The sequence below is a fragment of the Loxodonta africana genome, chromosome 25 (genome assembly GCF_030014295.1).
Source record: "Loxodonta africana isolate mLoxAfr1 chromosome 25, mLoxAfr1.hap2, whole genome shotgun sequence".
In the NCBI taxonomy this organism is placed as follows: domain Eukaryota; kingdom Metazoa; phylum Chordata; class Mammalia; order Proboscidea; family Elephantidae; genus Loxodonta; species Loxodonta africana.
In genome coordinates, this window is record NC_087366.1 from 42,516,332 (window position 1) to 42,530,873 (window position 14,542).

General features: G+C 41.0%; 1 protein-coding gene across 3 annotated transcripts in view; it reads right to left on the bottom strand.

The window, feature by feature from the left end:
- RGS7 (regulator of G protein signaling 7) overlaps positions 1-14,542 on the bottom strand; it is a 572,799-nt gene that overhangs the window by 70,004 nt on the left and 488,253 nt on the right. For all 3 annotated transcript variants that reach the window (XM_064276719.1, XM_010591043.3, XM_010591044.3), the window contains exons 8-9: positions 14,072-14,148; positions 13,886-13,967 (exon numbers count right to left, since the gene is read on the bottom strand). In XM_064276719.1, the coding sequence (XP_064132789.1) occupies positions 13,886-13,967; positions 14,072-14,148 (159 nt within the window). The remainder of the gene's footprint in view (positions 1-13,885; positions 13,968-14,071; positions 14,149-14,542) is intronic.

The following is a 14,542-nucleotide window of genomic DNA, read 5'->3' on the forward strand; positions in this document are numbered from 1 at the left end:
CCTGCAACTGAGAGGTTCATTCCTGCCTCCTCCTAAAACAGAACACATCCTAGGGGAAAACAAACTGTAACTCAATCTCTGTGAACCTCAGTTTCCTTGTCTATAAAATGGGGATAACGTTAATACTAACCCGAGTAATGTAAGAATTAAAAATGTAATCAGGGAAATCGTCACATCCCTCACAGGCAGGAAGGTACGGTGATGATGAGCAGGAACCCTGGACCAGATGACCAGGGTTTACTCCTAGCTTCCCCACTTAGCAGTTGTGAGAGCTGGTGCAGCCTACTTAAGTATCCTGTGCCTGAGGCTTCTGATCTGTAAAGGGCAAATGATAATAGTCCTTCTATTATCATTTGTTGAGGAGCCCTGGTGGCATAGTGGTTAAGAGCTTGGGTACTAACCAAAAGGTTGGCAGTTCAAATCTACCAGCCACTCCTTGGAAGTCCTGTGGGGCAGTTCTACTCTGTCCTATAGGGTTGTTACGAGTCACATCTGACTCAAAGGCACCTAACAATGACAACAACATGGTTGTTGAAGGAGCAGTGGTTAAGCACTTGGCTGCTAACCGAAAGGTCAGCTGTTTGAATCCACCAGCTGCTCTGTGGGAGAAAGGTGTGGCAGTCTGCTTCTGTAAAGAATACAGCCTTGGAAACTCCACGGGGCAGTTCTACTCTGTCCTGTAAGGTTGCTATGAGTCAGAATTGACTTGATGGCAATGGGTGTGTGTGGTAGTGGTGAGGAGTGGGTGAGGGCTAAGAATAGTGCCTGATACCTGGCTAGTGCTCCAGGTGCTAACCTTTACCATTTACCCCACTTTCTTCCCAACACGGGGTAGGCAGAGGAATTGGGTCTCTCCATGTTGCCTGTGCTCTGTGGGGAGAGCAGGAGAGCTCCTCAATCGCAGTTCCCCATTCTCTTCCCTTACAGTCGAAGGTGACTGAAGAACTAACCAGGACAAACTAGAAGGTCATCGATATAAAGGTCACTCTTCCCCATCCCTATGGTATATCATCAGCCACTCGGCCTCAGCGATCTCTGTGGTTTTTTGTTGCTTTAGGTGGCACTTTTCAGGAACTTGAGATTTGAAGAAGAAAAAGACCAATTTTAGGTCATCTGCAGTTCAAGTAAAATCGCCTGTGATTATCTTTGTCAACGTGTTTTAAAAACCGGTAGTGGGGTAGCAAACATCAACGGAGGTGGGAGGATAATGGTAATCACTTAATTGTTTTCTAGTGCATTTTTAAGTATTTTAAAATCAAGAGCTAAAATGTAGGACATCATATGAATAAACAAAATATGACTGCAAACATGGTACAGTAAGCTTTAAGCAGTTCCTAGGCCTGGTTTTTCTCAGTAAAATTTACCAAATATATTTTTTCCTTGTCATGGATTGAATTTTGTCCCCCCAAAAGATACGTGGAAGTCTTTGCCCCATGGTACCTGTGAGTGTGACCTTGTTGGGAAACAGTCTTTCTCTGAATATGTTCTCAGTCAAGTTGACATGAAGTTATGCTGGAGTAGGGTGGGCTCCGATCGAATATGACCGGTGTCCGTATAAGCCACCCAGTTTGTGGTACTTTGTTACAGCAGCCCTAGGAAACTCAGGTTTCCATTAGCTGGTTTCACCAGGCCGTTCTTCCTACTCTTTCTTAGTCTGGAAATCCAACAATGGACTCAAACATACCAAAGATCATGAAGATGACAGAGGACTGGGAGATATTTTGTCCTGTTATACACAAGGTCATTATTGAGGTGGAGCCAACTTGATGGTAACTAACAACGATAACAGTTTCCTAAGATACTCCCGAAGAAAATACTACCTGCCTTGGAGAATGTATCCAAGCTGCTGTCACTTCTTTTAAGGTTATCGATAAATAATAATCTTATAAGAAATTTGTGCAAAGAAATAGAGGGATTTTGAGACTTTTTTTTTCCAAGGTAATCAAACATGTTAGTAAGAAATAATTATAGCAAAAATAACATTATTTTTATGATGCTACCACTCTCTCAAACATAAAGTTAATTGCAATTTCTTTAACCAGATTAATGCAAAGACTATCAACATTCCCAACGTTTGAGACAACAAGGCCAGAAGTGGAAATTGTTTGAAAATTCAACACTACTCCCTTACAGAAACAATAGCCAGCAACACCTGTAAATTGGTTTCTATTTTTGACCCGATAAGACAAAGGAACAGGTACTCAATATGCTGTAAATTTTAAGGCATGTTATCGATTTTAGAAATGGCAAATATTGAACATGCATGCTGACTGCGGAATATACTAAACGTTCTGTCATGTTCTCCGTGGGAACACATCTGGAACCCCCTTTCTGGGGCTACTTCAGAGAAACATCACAACGACATCTTTGTGACTGAATGTGATAGAAATAATTCATATGCCTGCTCTCACAGGTGTGGAAAATCACACCCTCATCTTACTAAATATCACGTTTGGCTAAAAGAGGACCAGATATTAATTTCATATGCAAAATAGTAAACTTTGTGGTGGGACAAAACGTTCCATCCGGAGCAACATTTCCTGTTGGTAATAGAACAACTGCACTTTAAGCCTCAAACTCTTTTTCCTCTATCTGCACTTCTATTCCTAGTGAGCTTAATATCATAGATAATCTGTAATATTCTAAATTTACAATTTAAATTTGATTAAAAGTATTATGTATGTACCATATCTGTTCATTAAGTTGATTGGAATGCAAGACTCTCAAGTTTCAAGCTGAGGTCCTTTAATCAATAACACACCAATTGTCTCTCCTATTTTTAGGGGGAGTGAAACACAGGTAATGAGAAGCACTGAATTATAGACAAGGAGATCCTAGCAATGACACAGGACAGGCGACAGGTATGCTGCAAACCTGGACATTCTCGAAACAGAGATCTCCCTGCTCTGGGATGCCACCCACCGGAAAATTGCTGTTGTTGGGCACTGGTATGTCAATTCCAACTCACAGCGACCCTGTAGGACATAGCAGAAGTGCCCCACACCTGTAGTCTTTAAGACAGCAGATCACCAAGTATTTCTCCAGTGGAGCCCGCAGGAGGTTTGAATTGCTGGCCTTTCAGTTAGCACCCAAGCGCTTTAACCACTGCGTCACCAGAGTTCCTTATGTTAAATATACATATATATAACAGTATAAGTACATATATACACATGCATGTATATATGTATATATGTATATATGTATATACGTATATATGTATATATGTATATATGTATATATGTATATATGTATATATGTATATATGTAGTTGTTGTTAATTGCTGTTTAGTTGATTCCAACTCATGACAGCTTCATGTGTGCAGAGTAGAACTGCTCCAGAGAGTTTTCAAGGTTGTGACCTTCAGAAGCAGATCACCACCCCTGTCTTCCAAGGCGCCTCTGGGTGGTTTCAAACTGTCAAATTTTTGTCTAGTAGCTGAGCCTTTAACCATTTGCAGCACCCAGGGAGCCTTTTATGTATATAAGTCTCTATGAGCTGGAATTGACTCTACAGCAATGGGTATGGTTTGTGATTTTTTTTATATATTAAATATACATACATATATATATATATATATATATATATAAGTAGTGACCCTATAGGACAGAGTAGAACTGCCCCATAGGGCAGTAAATGTTAAATATACAGTGTGTATTAAAAATACCACACAATGATGTGGATGAACAAACGATGACTACACGCATAATATGAAAGAATCTCACAAGAAGATGCCAAATACAGAAAGAGTACATAGTGATGATTCAATTTACATAAACATTAAAAGTAGATAAAATGTATCTACGGTTTAAGAAGTCACAATACAGGTAGTCCCCAACTTATGACGTATTCAAGTTACGACAAACCGCACTTACAACCGTCTTTTTTTTTTTTTTTTTTGGTACTTCTTACCATAACCAAAAACCAAATAGGTAGTAAAATGTACTACATACAACGTTAAAATATATTGTAAATTTGTATGTAATGTTTCCAACCCCCAAAGACAAAGATTGAATTTGTAAAGATAGTGATATTAAAAGACAGTAATAATGAAAACTTAAAAAAAAAATGAGGTATTTGATTTACCTCAGAACTGACTTATGATGGAGTCATCAGAACAAAATCCTGCCGTAAGTTGGAGACTACCTGTACTAGTTACCACTGGCAGAGGGAATAGTGACTGGAAAGGTCACAAGTAGGGCTTTTGGGACCCTGGCAATGTTCTGTTGCTGTATCTGGGTGCTGGGTACATGACTGTTAAATTTGTGAAAAATTCATTGAGCATATATGGTTTGTGCAATTTTATGTGTGTATGTTACACTTCATGGGGGCAATGAAGGAGACTAGGGTTGGATTCCTGGCCAATGCACCTCAAGTACAGCTACCACCTGTCTGTTAGTAGGAACTTGCATGTTACTATGATGCTGAACAGGTTTCAGTGATGCTCCCAGACTAAGGCAGACTAGGAAGAAAGGCCTGGCAATCTACTTCCAAAAATCAGCCAATGAAAATCCTATGGATCACAATGGTTCAATCCCATTGTACACTGGGTTGCCAGGTGTTGGGGACCAATTTGACAGAAGCTAACAAGAACAACATGTTATGCTTCAATAAAAGTTTAAAAAATGTTGTGCCTAGGCCTTACCCCAGACTCTCCACCCCACCAAAAAAAAAAGTATTCAGTTGGAGTTCCTCATAGGGTATCTGCTGGAATATTTAGAATTGGAGTTTTGTGCTTTAGAGTTTGTGGTACAAATAATGTTCCCCCATAGTACCGTCCCTGAGTATATCTCCAGAGCTCCCATCCACCCAAGTACACAGGGGTCCTGTCTCTCCCAGACACTCTTTTCCTTGTTTTCTTTAGAAATTCTTGTGTGCTTACTAGTATCCCACGGCCACCCTGGTTTGTTGCTGCCTCACCATGCTGGAGTTGGAAGTCTTACTCTGATCCTCTCCCGCCGACCCCGCTCCCTGTCTGTGCTCCTCTCCCCCTAGACTGGGGAGCTATATAACTATTCCCAGAAACTGGTTGCTCAAGAGACACAAGACTGATGGGGCCGCTGCCAAAGTCAGGAGCAGCTAAAGGCCACATAGTTTGAAGAAATCATCTTTTTGTTGTGATTGGCCAGAAGGAGGGGTAAGAGCTCCAAATTTTGATGCTATTACTATAATAGCTAGTGTAGCCCCAGATCAGACCACAGGGGATTTTCCAGGAGAGAGGGAGGGAGACCCATTCCATGCTGCCAACTCTACCTCTCACTATACTCATCCGAAGGCACCCACAGTTAAATTGACCTGTTGTTGTTGTTAGGTGCCGTCCAGTTGGTTCCAACTCATTGTGATCCTACAGGACAGAGTAGAACTGCCCCATAGGGTTTCCGGGGAGCAGCTGGTGGATTTGAACTGCTGACCTTTTGGTTAGTGGCCAAGTTCTTAACCACTGTGCAACCAGGGCTCCCACAGTCTGTGACCACAGTCTGTGACAAATATCAAAACGAGTGCTTTTACTGAAGCTGGTATCAATGTAACCACTGTAATTCTAATATAAAAAAAACCAAAAACCAAACCAAACCTGTTGCCATTGAGTTGATTCTGACTCAGAGCGACCCCACAGGACAGGGCAGAACTGCCCCATAGGGTTTCCAAGGAGTGCCTATTAGATTTGAACTGCTGACCTTCTGGTTAGCTGCCAAACTCTTAACGACTACGCCACCAGGGTTTCCATTATAATTCTAATATACACAATAATAATGTGGACGGTATAAATAAATCATAGCTATTTCCACTATTTTCTGATTAAGATTCACCTCACTTGAAATCAGGGAGAGCTCAAAGGTTTTATATTTTGAACATTCTAATCAAGTACATTTCCATTTCTCCAACTCATGTACTTCTATTCCTAAAATCTTCATTGAATGCTGGGTATACAGTCAACTCTAAACCAACAGCCTTGGGAAGAAAAGAGTCGATCTAATTCTTGTTGCTTCAGGACTGAGGGACCTCTAAAAATTACTAATCTCACTCTGTGCCAATGATAGCCTTTTTGCCATCACATTTCTGGCTAATGCTTTCCAATTTGTACTTGAACTCACCATTTCCCTCATCTGATGTTTGGCAACAACGTTTAGTTTTAAGTATGAGGAGGTTCTTATACTGAGATTTTATTTTCTTGTTATTTTCACATTGGTCATACAGAACCCAACATGGAGTAAAAGAATAAGCCCCATTCGAACTCTGTGGTTAGCTGTCCTCAAGTCAGCTCCCAACTCATGGAGACCCTGGGCGCGAGATCAAACTGTTGTGATCCATGCGTTTTTCACTGGTTGATTTTTAGAAATCCATCACCAGGCCTTTCTTCCTAGTCCTCCTTAGTCTGGAAGCAACACACAAGCCTCCACTGACAGATAAGGGTGGCTGTGCACGAGCTGTACTGGCTGGGAATCGAACCTGTGTCTCCTGCATGGAAGGTGAGAATTCTATGACTGAATCACCACTGCCCTCCGTGCTAACTCTACCTAATGCTATTTCCGGTATATGAAGACACCTTCCGTGGATCCTTGAAGCTTTCCTCTGATCCCTAGGGTTGCTGATCTCTTTAGTGATTTCACAGGCAAATTTTTTTCCCCTTGTTTTTGACTTTGTCCCTTTACCATTCTCTTCTTAGTTACAGTTCAACTACCTACTTTTTAAAGTCCAGAACTCAGCACAAAACTCCAAAACTGAGTCCATTCAGTACTTTGCCAAGCAGAATATTTATTTATATTTAATCAGATGCAAAAATTATATTAATAAGTCTAAGAAAGCAGTAAACTTTGGAGGATCTTCATAAGAAATATTGAAAACTTAAATACAAAATCAACTCAGATCCCAATTATCTTTGATATTTACTACAATCTAGTGAATTCTCCCACTACATTCTTGAGTAGTTAGTTTTGGGTTGTTCAGCCTGAAATCCTTAACAAGAGTCCTCATTAATAAGTGTTATAACCTTTATTTTTTCATGAATAGATGTGAACATGTTTGTTGTTGTTAGGTGCCATCGAGTTTATTTCAACTCACAGTGACCCCATGTGACCGAGTAGAACTGCCCCATAGGGTCTTCTAGGCTATATTCTTTACAAGAGCAGATCGCCAGGTCTTTTCTCCTGTGGAGCCACTGGTAGGTTAAAACTGCCAACTTTTTGGTTAGCAGCAGAGCTCTTAACTGTTGTGCCACCAGGGCTCCATGTGAACATGTTTAGGGAAGCTAAATTTGTTTCATAAAGGTATTTGGTGAAATAAAATGATTATTCTGTGTTAATCAGACCTACAAGTGACTTATAATTCTTAAAAAAGGTAAAATACTATTACATATGTTTTCTGTATCTCTAGCTGTAAATTCATGTAATACATTTTACATTAAATTTATTTTAACCATACCTTAGAGATTCTGAGCTGGTTTGCCTTTTATCCACTGTATTCCTGACTAATGGCTTCCAACCTATCCTTGATTAAATAAATGCCTGACTCAAGCTAAATCAAATTGAATTAAACCAAACGAAATGCAATGTAGTGGAACCCTGTTACTTGAATTAATGCAAGCTTTATAAGGATTAAGTGTTCTCTGTTATATTTTTATTGAAAATTTTAATAGTAAAGTTATGCAACATGAAACAAAATGGAGAAAAAAATAATGCTATTGTGATAACTCCATTTCTGGCTTTTCATAACAAAGATACTTTATACAGTGTCAATGCAATAAATCACAGGTAAATATAAGTAGATAACTTAAAAGTGCTACCTATTTGGGTCATAAATCTTTGACATTTGGGCATGGACCTTTATGGATTATTTTATATTTTTATAATTAGCCTTTATTACAACAAAAATAAAAATAAGAGCACCCTTTGTCATCTCTTTCATGTACTAATAACTTCTATAAACTATATTTTATATCTTTATGAAAATTTTATATTATTCTGGAAATAATAAAGTGCATAGATTACACCAAATTATTACATTTAAGCATGAGAGACAGTACTTATTGGGGCAGTGCTGTTGGAACTGGCCCCTTTATTGTATAAACATCCCTGATGAGGTCTTCCACATGGTAGTTGGCTTCCCCTAGGTCAGGTGTGGTTGGCCTACAATGCCCAGAAGTAAACTCTGGACCTTCAGAAACAGCAAAAGAAATGAAAAAAGAATATCCAGAAAACATCAGTAAACTATACAGGCTTGCAGCAAATGGTTTAAGTGCTTGGCTACTAAACGAAAGGTCAGTTTTATGGACTAAACTGTGTCCCCCCCAAACGTGTATCAACTTGGCTAGGCCATGATTCCCAATATTGTGTGGTTGTCCACCATTTTGTGATACTATGTGATTATCCTATGTGTTGTAAATCCTCACCTCTATGATGTTAATGAGTCAGGATTAGAGGCAGTTATGTTAATGAGGCAGGACTCAATCTACAGGATTAGGTTATATCTTGAGTCAATCTCTTTTGAGATATGAAAGAGAATCGAGCAGAGGGGAGAGGGACCCTATGCCACCAAAAAGGAAGCTCCAGAGTGAAGCGTGTCTTTTGGACCTGGGGTCCCTGCACTGAGAAGCTCCTAGGCCAGGGGAAAATTGATGTCAAGGACTTTCCCTCAAAACCGACAGAGAGAGCGAGCCCTCTCCTAAAGCTGGCACCCTGAATTCGGACTTCCAGCCTCCTAGACTATGAAAAAATAAATTTCTCTTTGTTAAAGGCATCCACTTGTGGCATTTCTGTTATAGCAGCACTATGTAGCTAAGATAGTCAGTTTGAACCTACTAGCCACTCCATGGGAGGAAGATATAGCAGTCTGCTTCCATAAAAATTCCAAAACCAAACCTATTGCCATTGAGGCAATTCCAACTAATAGCAACCCCATAAAGACGGAATAGAGCCCACTGCAGGGTTTCCAAGGCTGTAAATCCTTACGGAAGCAGACTGCTAAATCTTTCTCCCATGGACCGGCTGGCAGGTTTGAACTGCTGACCTTTCAGTTAGCAGCCAAGTGCTTTAACCAGCAGGTGACAAAGGCTGCCATGCATTGGAAACCCTATGGGGCAGTTCTAATCTGTCCCAAAGGGTCATTATGAGTGGGAATTGACTTGACGGCAATGAGTATCTATAAACACAGCTTCATCGTATATGGGAATATTGTTATCTACCAATTCATTCCTTCTTTTTGCAGGATGGATGTGTAAAGTTAGAATCTCATTCTTCCTGCAGCTGCTTTCTTTGCCCAGAGCACACTACCCCTTCCTTTGCTCCCCTTCCTTCCTGAATAATGCTGTGGAGTAGGAGACGGGTTGGTCTCTGGCATTGATCTGCCCCTACAACCACAACCACTGCTATCGGGTCGATTCTGACTCCTAGCAACCCTGTAGGACAGAGTAGAACTGCCCCATAGAGTTTCCAAGGAGTGCCTGGTGGACTTGAACTGCCCACCTCTTGGTTAGCAGCCGTAGCACTTAACCACTATGCCACCAGGGTTTCCGCCCCTAACTAGCTGTGTGAAAATGGACAAGTCATGTAAATGCTCTGGGCATCTGTATCTCCCTCCAGAAATCAAATGATATAGGAAATCTGCGTTTTTGGAATATCATAAAATGGTTCCACTGGACGGTGAGCTTTTAGTTGTGTCAGTCAACGTTTTATCCCTGACTTGTACAGTGTCTGGCACACAGTTAATATGAAATAAATGGTATCATTATATGATATTCCATGTTATGGGAGGGGTGACATGTAGAGGCAAGGCTCTGTTTTACAAGTTTCAGGTAGGGCTTCTGAAGGAAACAGGGGTTAGTCATTGAATTGGCAGATGGCTCCAAGATTGACACACTTAAATAAAGTTAGGGACAAAGGTTACTCTGCACACAGGTCAAAGAGTTCCCTAGTTGGGTAGGGAATAACTGCTTAGGAGAGGTGAGCCAACAGAATCACACTCATTCCCCATATGTTGTTATTGTGTGCCATCGAGTTGATTCCGACTCACAGTGATTCCATAAGACAGAGTATAACTGCCCCATAGGGTTTCCCAGGTTGAAATCTTTATCAGAGCAGATCACCAGGTCTTTTCTTCTGTGGAGTGACCGGTAGGTTCAAACCACCGACATTTCAGTTAGCAGTTGAGTGCTTAACCAGTGCTTAACCATTCCAGGTATACTGGTTGATAAATACCAAGGAAGACTACTTTGTTGTAATCCAATTTCTGGAATAAAGGGCATAAATAAAAGGGAAATGAGCTCAAAATAAATGATAGGTCCTAATAAAGAGAGCCCATAGATGAGCCACCTCAGCATCACAACTGCTGTTGATGAGAGGCAGCAGTAGCTGGCCATGGGGACCAGTGATGAGGACAACGTGGTCACTATTGAGTTCACAACAGTCAACACTCTATGACAACCTCACCATCAAGTCAAGATCAGCCTACTTCATGCAAGGCATACATATGCAAATGAGATAATGAGACCAGAGAGAAAGGGAGACTGCTGGAAGAAGTGTTTCCAGAAATTATTCTGGTTGGGACCATGAAGGTAAAAAAGAAGGTTGTGACTCTCCTTGACTGTGTTCTGGTCAGTTGGCAGGAGTTGGTGAACATGATGCATAGGTGTCCCAACTCCACTACCTGTAGCTATGTCCAATTTTTCCTGTGCTACTTTTTTGGGGCTCCTCTCTGTAGCTCTTCAAAAAAGGTGTCAAACAACTGGTGAGCACCTTCCAAATGCTAGGTGATTAGGCTAGCTCTGTTTACATTTACCTTACTTTGCATGCACATCAGACCGTGAGGGAGGTATACCTCGATTTTATAAATGAGGCTTCCAAATCTCAGAAAGGTTAAGTAATTGTCCAAGGTGGGTCTAAACCAAAGCAGTTGCCTTCTGGTAGATTTTGACTCATGGTGACCCCATGGATGTCACAGTAGGACTGTGCTCCATAGGGTTTCAATGGCTGTGATTTTTTGAAAGCAGATCTCCAGGCCTTTATTTTGAGGCACCTCTGCATGGATTCAAACAGCCAATCTTTCAGTTAATAGCTGAACACGTGACTGTTTGTGCCACCCAGGGACTCCCATGGAGGGCCTAATAAAGAAATAATGGACTCAGGTCCACCTGACTCCAAAGCCCACGTGCCTTCCACTCTGCCACAGGTCTCCCCATTCCCTCTGATCATTGACGGACATGACTAGAACTGGGGAGTAAGTAAATGCGCAGTTTCCCTGATATTGAGACATCTGAATGAAGTGTGGTGTGCAGTGGTAGGCCCCAGGACATACCGGATGAAACCTTCAGAGCAATGTAATATTCTGTCTCGTATTTTCCTATGCATATTCTAGGATTCTAGGATGCTCAAGTGAATATAATTTGCTGTCAATATGTAAAATCTGGCTTCCCTGATCCTGTCTGAAAGACACTTAAATTTTACAAGATGACTACCACAGGGCAGAAAGAGTCTGTCATTACTGCCACACTCAGAACAGGCTATAAAGCAAGAGCTGAAGGTTAGGAATACCTATTAAACTTTTAGCCCAGGAAGCAGGACTTTCAAGGCTAAATTTATTGATTTAGGGTTGACTACGACACCTGCAGAATTCATTTCTAGGGCTAAGCATAAAAATGTAGCCATTCTCAGAAACTCTCACAATATTGCTGCTTCTTCCTATACCACTTTTTTATTTTTTTGAGGGATACTTATTTTAGAACACTTTTCTTGTAACTGCTTAGCTAATACCACAGCCAGTGAATAGAGAAATAGTTTATGTATTTTGCTGAGGAAACAGCCATTAAACACTCTTCGACGAGCATCTTTCTGCTAATGTCCCTGTCTTTATTGTCTTTGTCAAGTAACATTCGGTCAGGACCCAGAATGCTAAAAGCAGGTCTGTGTGGCAGACCTGATCTCTAGACAAGTGTTAGCATTTCACCTGGGACAACAGCGATGGCAACACATTTAAGCTAAAAGAAATGCCATTCGGTGTTACTCCCAAGGACAGAAGTTGTAATGAAAGAAAACTAACTGGTTGAAGGTAGAGTCAGGTCGGACAGATGCCATTCTCAGAGGCCCATGGATAACCTGAAGCTCTGTTGATTTTGCTCTAGAAAATAAGCAGTGATAAGTTATTGCATAACATTTTCATTTTATGTGATTGAAAGCCCTTTATAAGCATCTGCAAGGTGAACAAGGGAGGTGGAGCCAGTGGCTCCATCGTGGCTTCTGCCTCTGGGTCCTCCTGGGGATGACTTTCAAGCTGGAAGCCTGGTGAGGGGCATGGCAGGAAGCACATACCACTGAGTAGTATGTGCTGCCTGCTGGTGGGAGCAGAGGGCTGGAGCCTGGAGCACACTGGGTAGAGTTAAAGGCAATGGTGCACAGGTCTACCTGCAATAGGACACAGAGAGGGCAAGGGGGCGGTTGAGTTAGGCTTGGCGATGGAAGAAAGGTAGAGTGCCTAGGTGGAATCAGTCTATATTCCCAGAGCAGGAGTGTGTTCCATGGAATAGTCGTGGGCAGTGCAGGACAGCTGGCCTGAAGTGAGTCGTCTGGGGTTGCCAGGAGGATCCAGGCAATCTAGGTTGAATGGGGCTAAGTGGGCCAACATACATCCAGGTCATGAGGTGCATAAAAGGAAAAAAAAATACACAGACTGGTTCCAGAGGTTGTTTGAAACAAAAAAGCAAAAATCCCGCTTCATAGCTTTGTAATACCTGTGTGTGTGACCTTATAATCCTTTTTCACATGAGCAATAAAACAAACTGAATTTTGAATAAGAAAGTCAGTTAAATCTCAATTCTTATCTTTTCAGCATTCAAAAGAGACAGAAAATTCAATATAGAATTTAACAATCGCACAGTTATCTGAAATTGAAATAACAAATACATAAAAAGAAACCTTTGATGTCTTTCCATTTTGGTCTGACCCCGAAGATAATTCAGAGGAAAATTCTAACACATCCTCATCAATCTTGATTTGTCTCTCATGCTGTTAACCTGTAATTTTTTTAATTATACTTATGTTAGGGCCCTGGTGATGCAGTGGTTAAGAGCTCAGGCTCCTAACCAAAAGGTCGGTGGTTTGAATCCACCAGGTGCTCCCTGGAAACCCTGTGGGGTAGTTCTACTCTGTCCTATAGGTTCCCTGTAAGTTGGAATCGACTGGACAGCAATGGGTAGGTAATGTCTTGACTCCATTTAAAAAATGTATAGAAAAAAAAAGATACAGTATTAAAACAGAAAGAATATATGGGGTTACACATGCTGCCTTACGAATGCTCATAACCGTGGTTTAATTCCTTGCACAAAACTTTAGTAACTAGTCAAGGGCATTTGTTATTTGTGGTTTTAACATTATCGCTGAAGAAAAACAGCTAAGTTTCTGTATACAGATACAGTTACCACTTACCTCACTCTAAGTATGAGCTGAAATGAACTCGAGCCTCCTAAAAGGTTAGTCAGTGAAAGCTGGCAACCAAAGCTAGTTATTAATAGGTTTTAAAAGAGAAAAATTGGGATGGGGGGGATAACATTTGGACTTGCAGCTTTACCATAAAGCCAGAAAAATATAAAACAATAACCATGCAAAACTGCTTTGCTACACTCTCCTCTTTCAAGTATATCTAGAAACATCACAAGCCTCCAATGCAAAGACTGAGTAGGAAGTGATGTCATGGCTGCAAGACATATTGTTGTACAAATCCAGTGTTATGCTGTTGAATTCTGGTCATCTTACACAAAAATGGCAACCTTTTCTTAACTAATTCACCAAGATACTGAGGGAAAAATCGTCCTTTCCTACATCCTTTCCCTCTTTTTCCCACGGTGTCCCTCACCCACCAAAGGCCATGGTTACGCTTCGAGACAATACTGACGCATTTGCTTACCACAGGTCTGTGTACATCCCAGAATGCTCTCTCTTGGCTGTCAAGGATCTTCCTTTCAATTTTGTCTCTTTTCTTGTCCACTCTGTCCACATTGTAACAATATAATAAATAGCGTTAATTGTAGTGCCTCTCTGGAAAAAAGGCCACAACTTGAACAAATCTTCCGAAAGACTCACAAGGACTCACTTCGCTTGTGCCTCCGCCTGCATAAAGATGAACTCCCACTTCCGGGCAAACGCTCTCTGCAGCCTGGCCAGGCTCTCCTGAAACAAATGCCACCGGTTAAGACATTTTGGTGCTCATCTTCACTACTTCCTTCTAGCTTATCAAACATGCATTTGTCAGAAAAATACAGAATTTCTGAAATACTATATGAACACTGGTGTTGAACGGTAAGCCACGCTCACTGAATGCAGGTAAACCTCATACTAACAGTCTTAGAGGAAACAGGAAAACCTATCACAAGTATTAATTTTTCCAAACAACTGGCCTTGGGGAGCACAACCAAAAACTGAATATCCTGGAAATATTAAAATTACCTCATATGAAAAAAGCACTCAAAAGTATTCCATGGATTTTTCTGTGGCCACTTACACAGAGGTACAGGAAAACAATGCATCCTTACTACAATTTAATCAGTCTATTCAGTTTTCCACG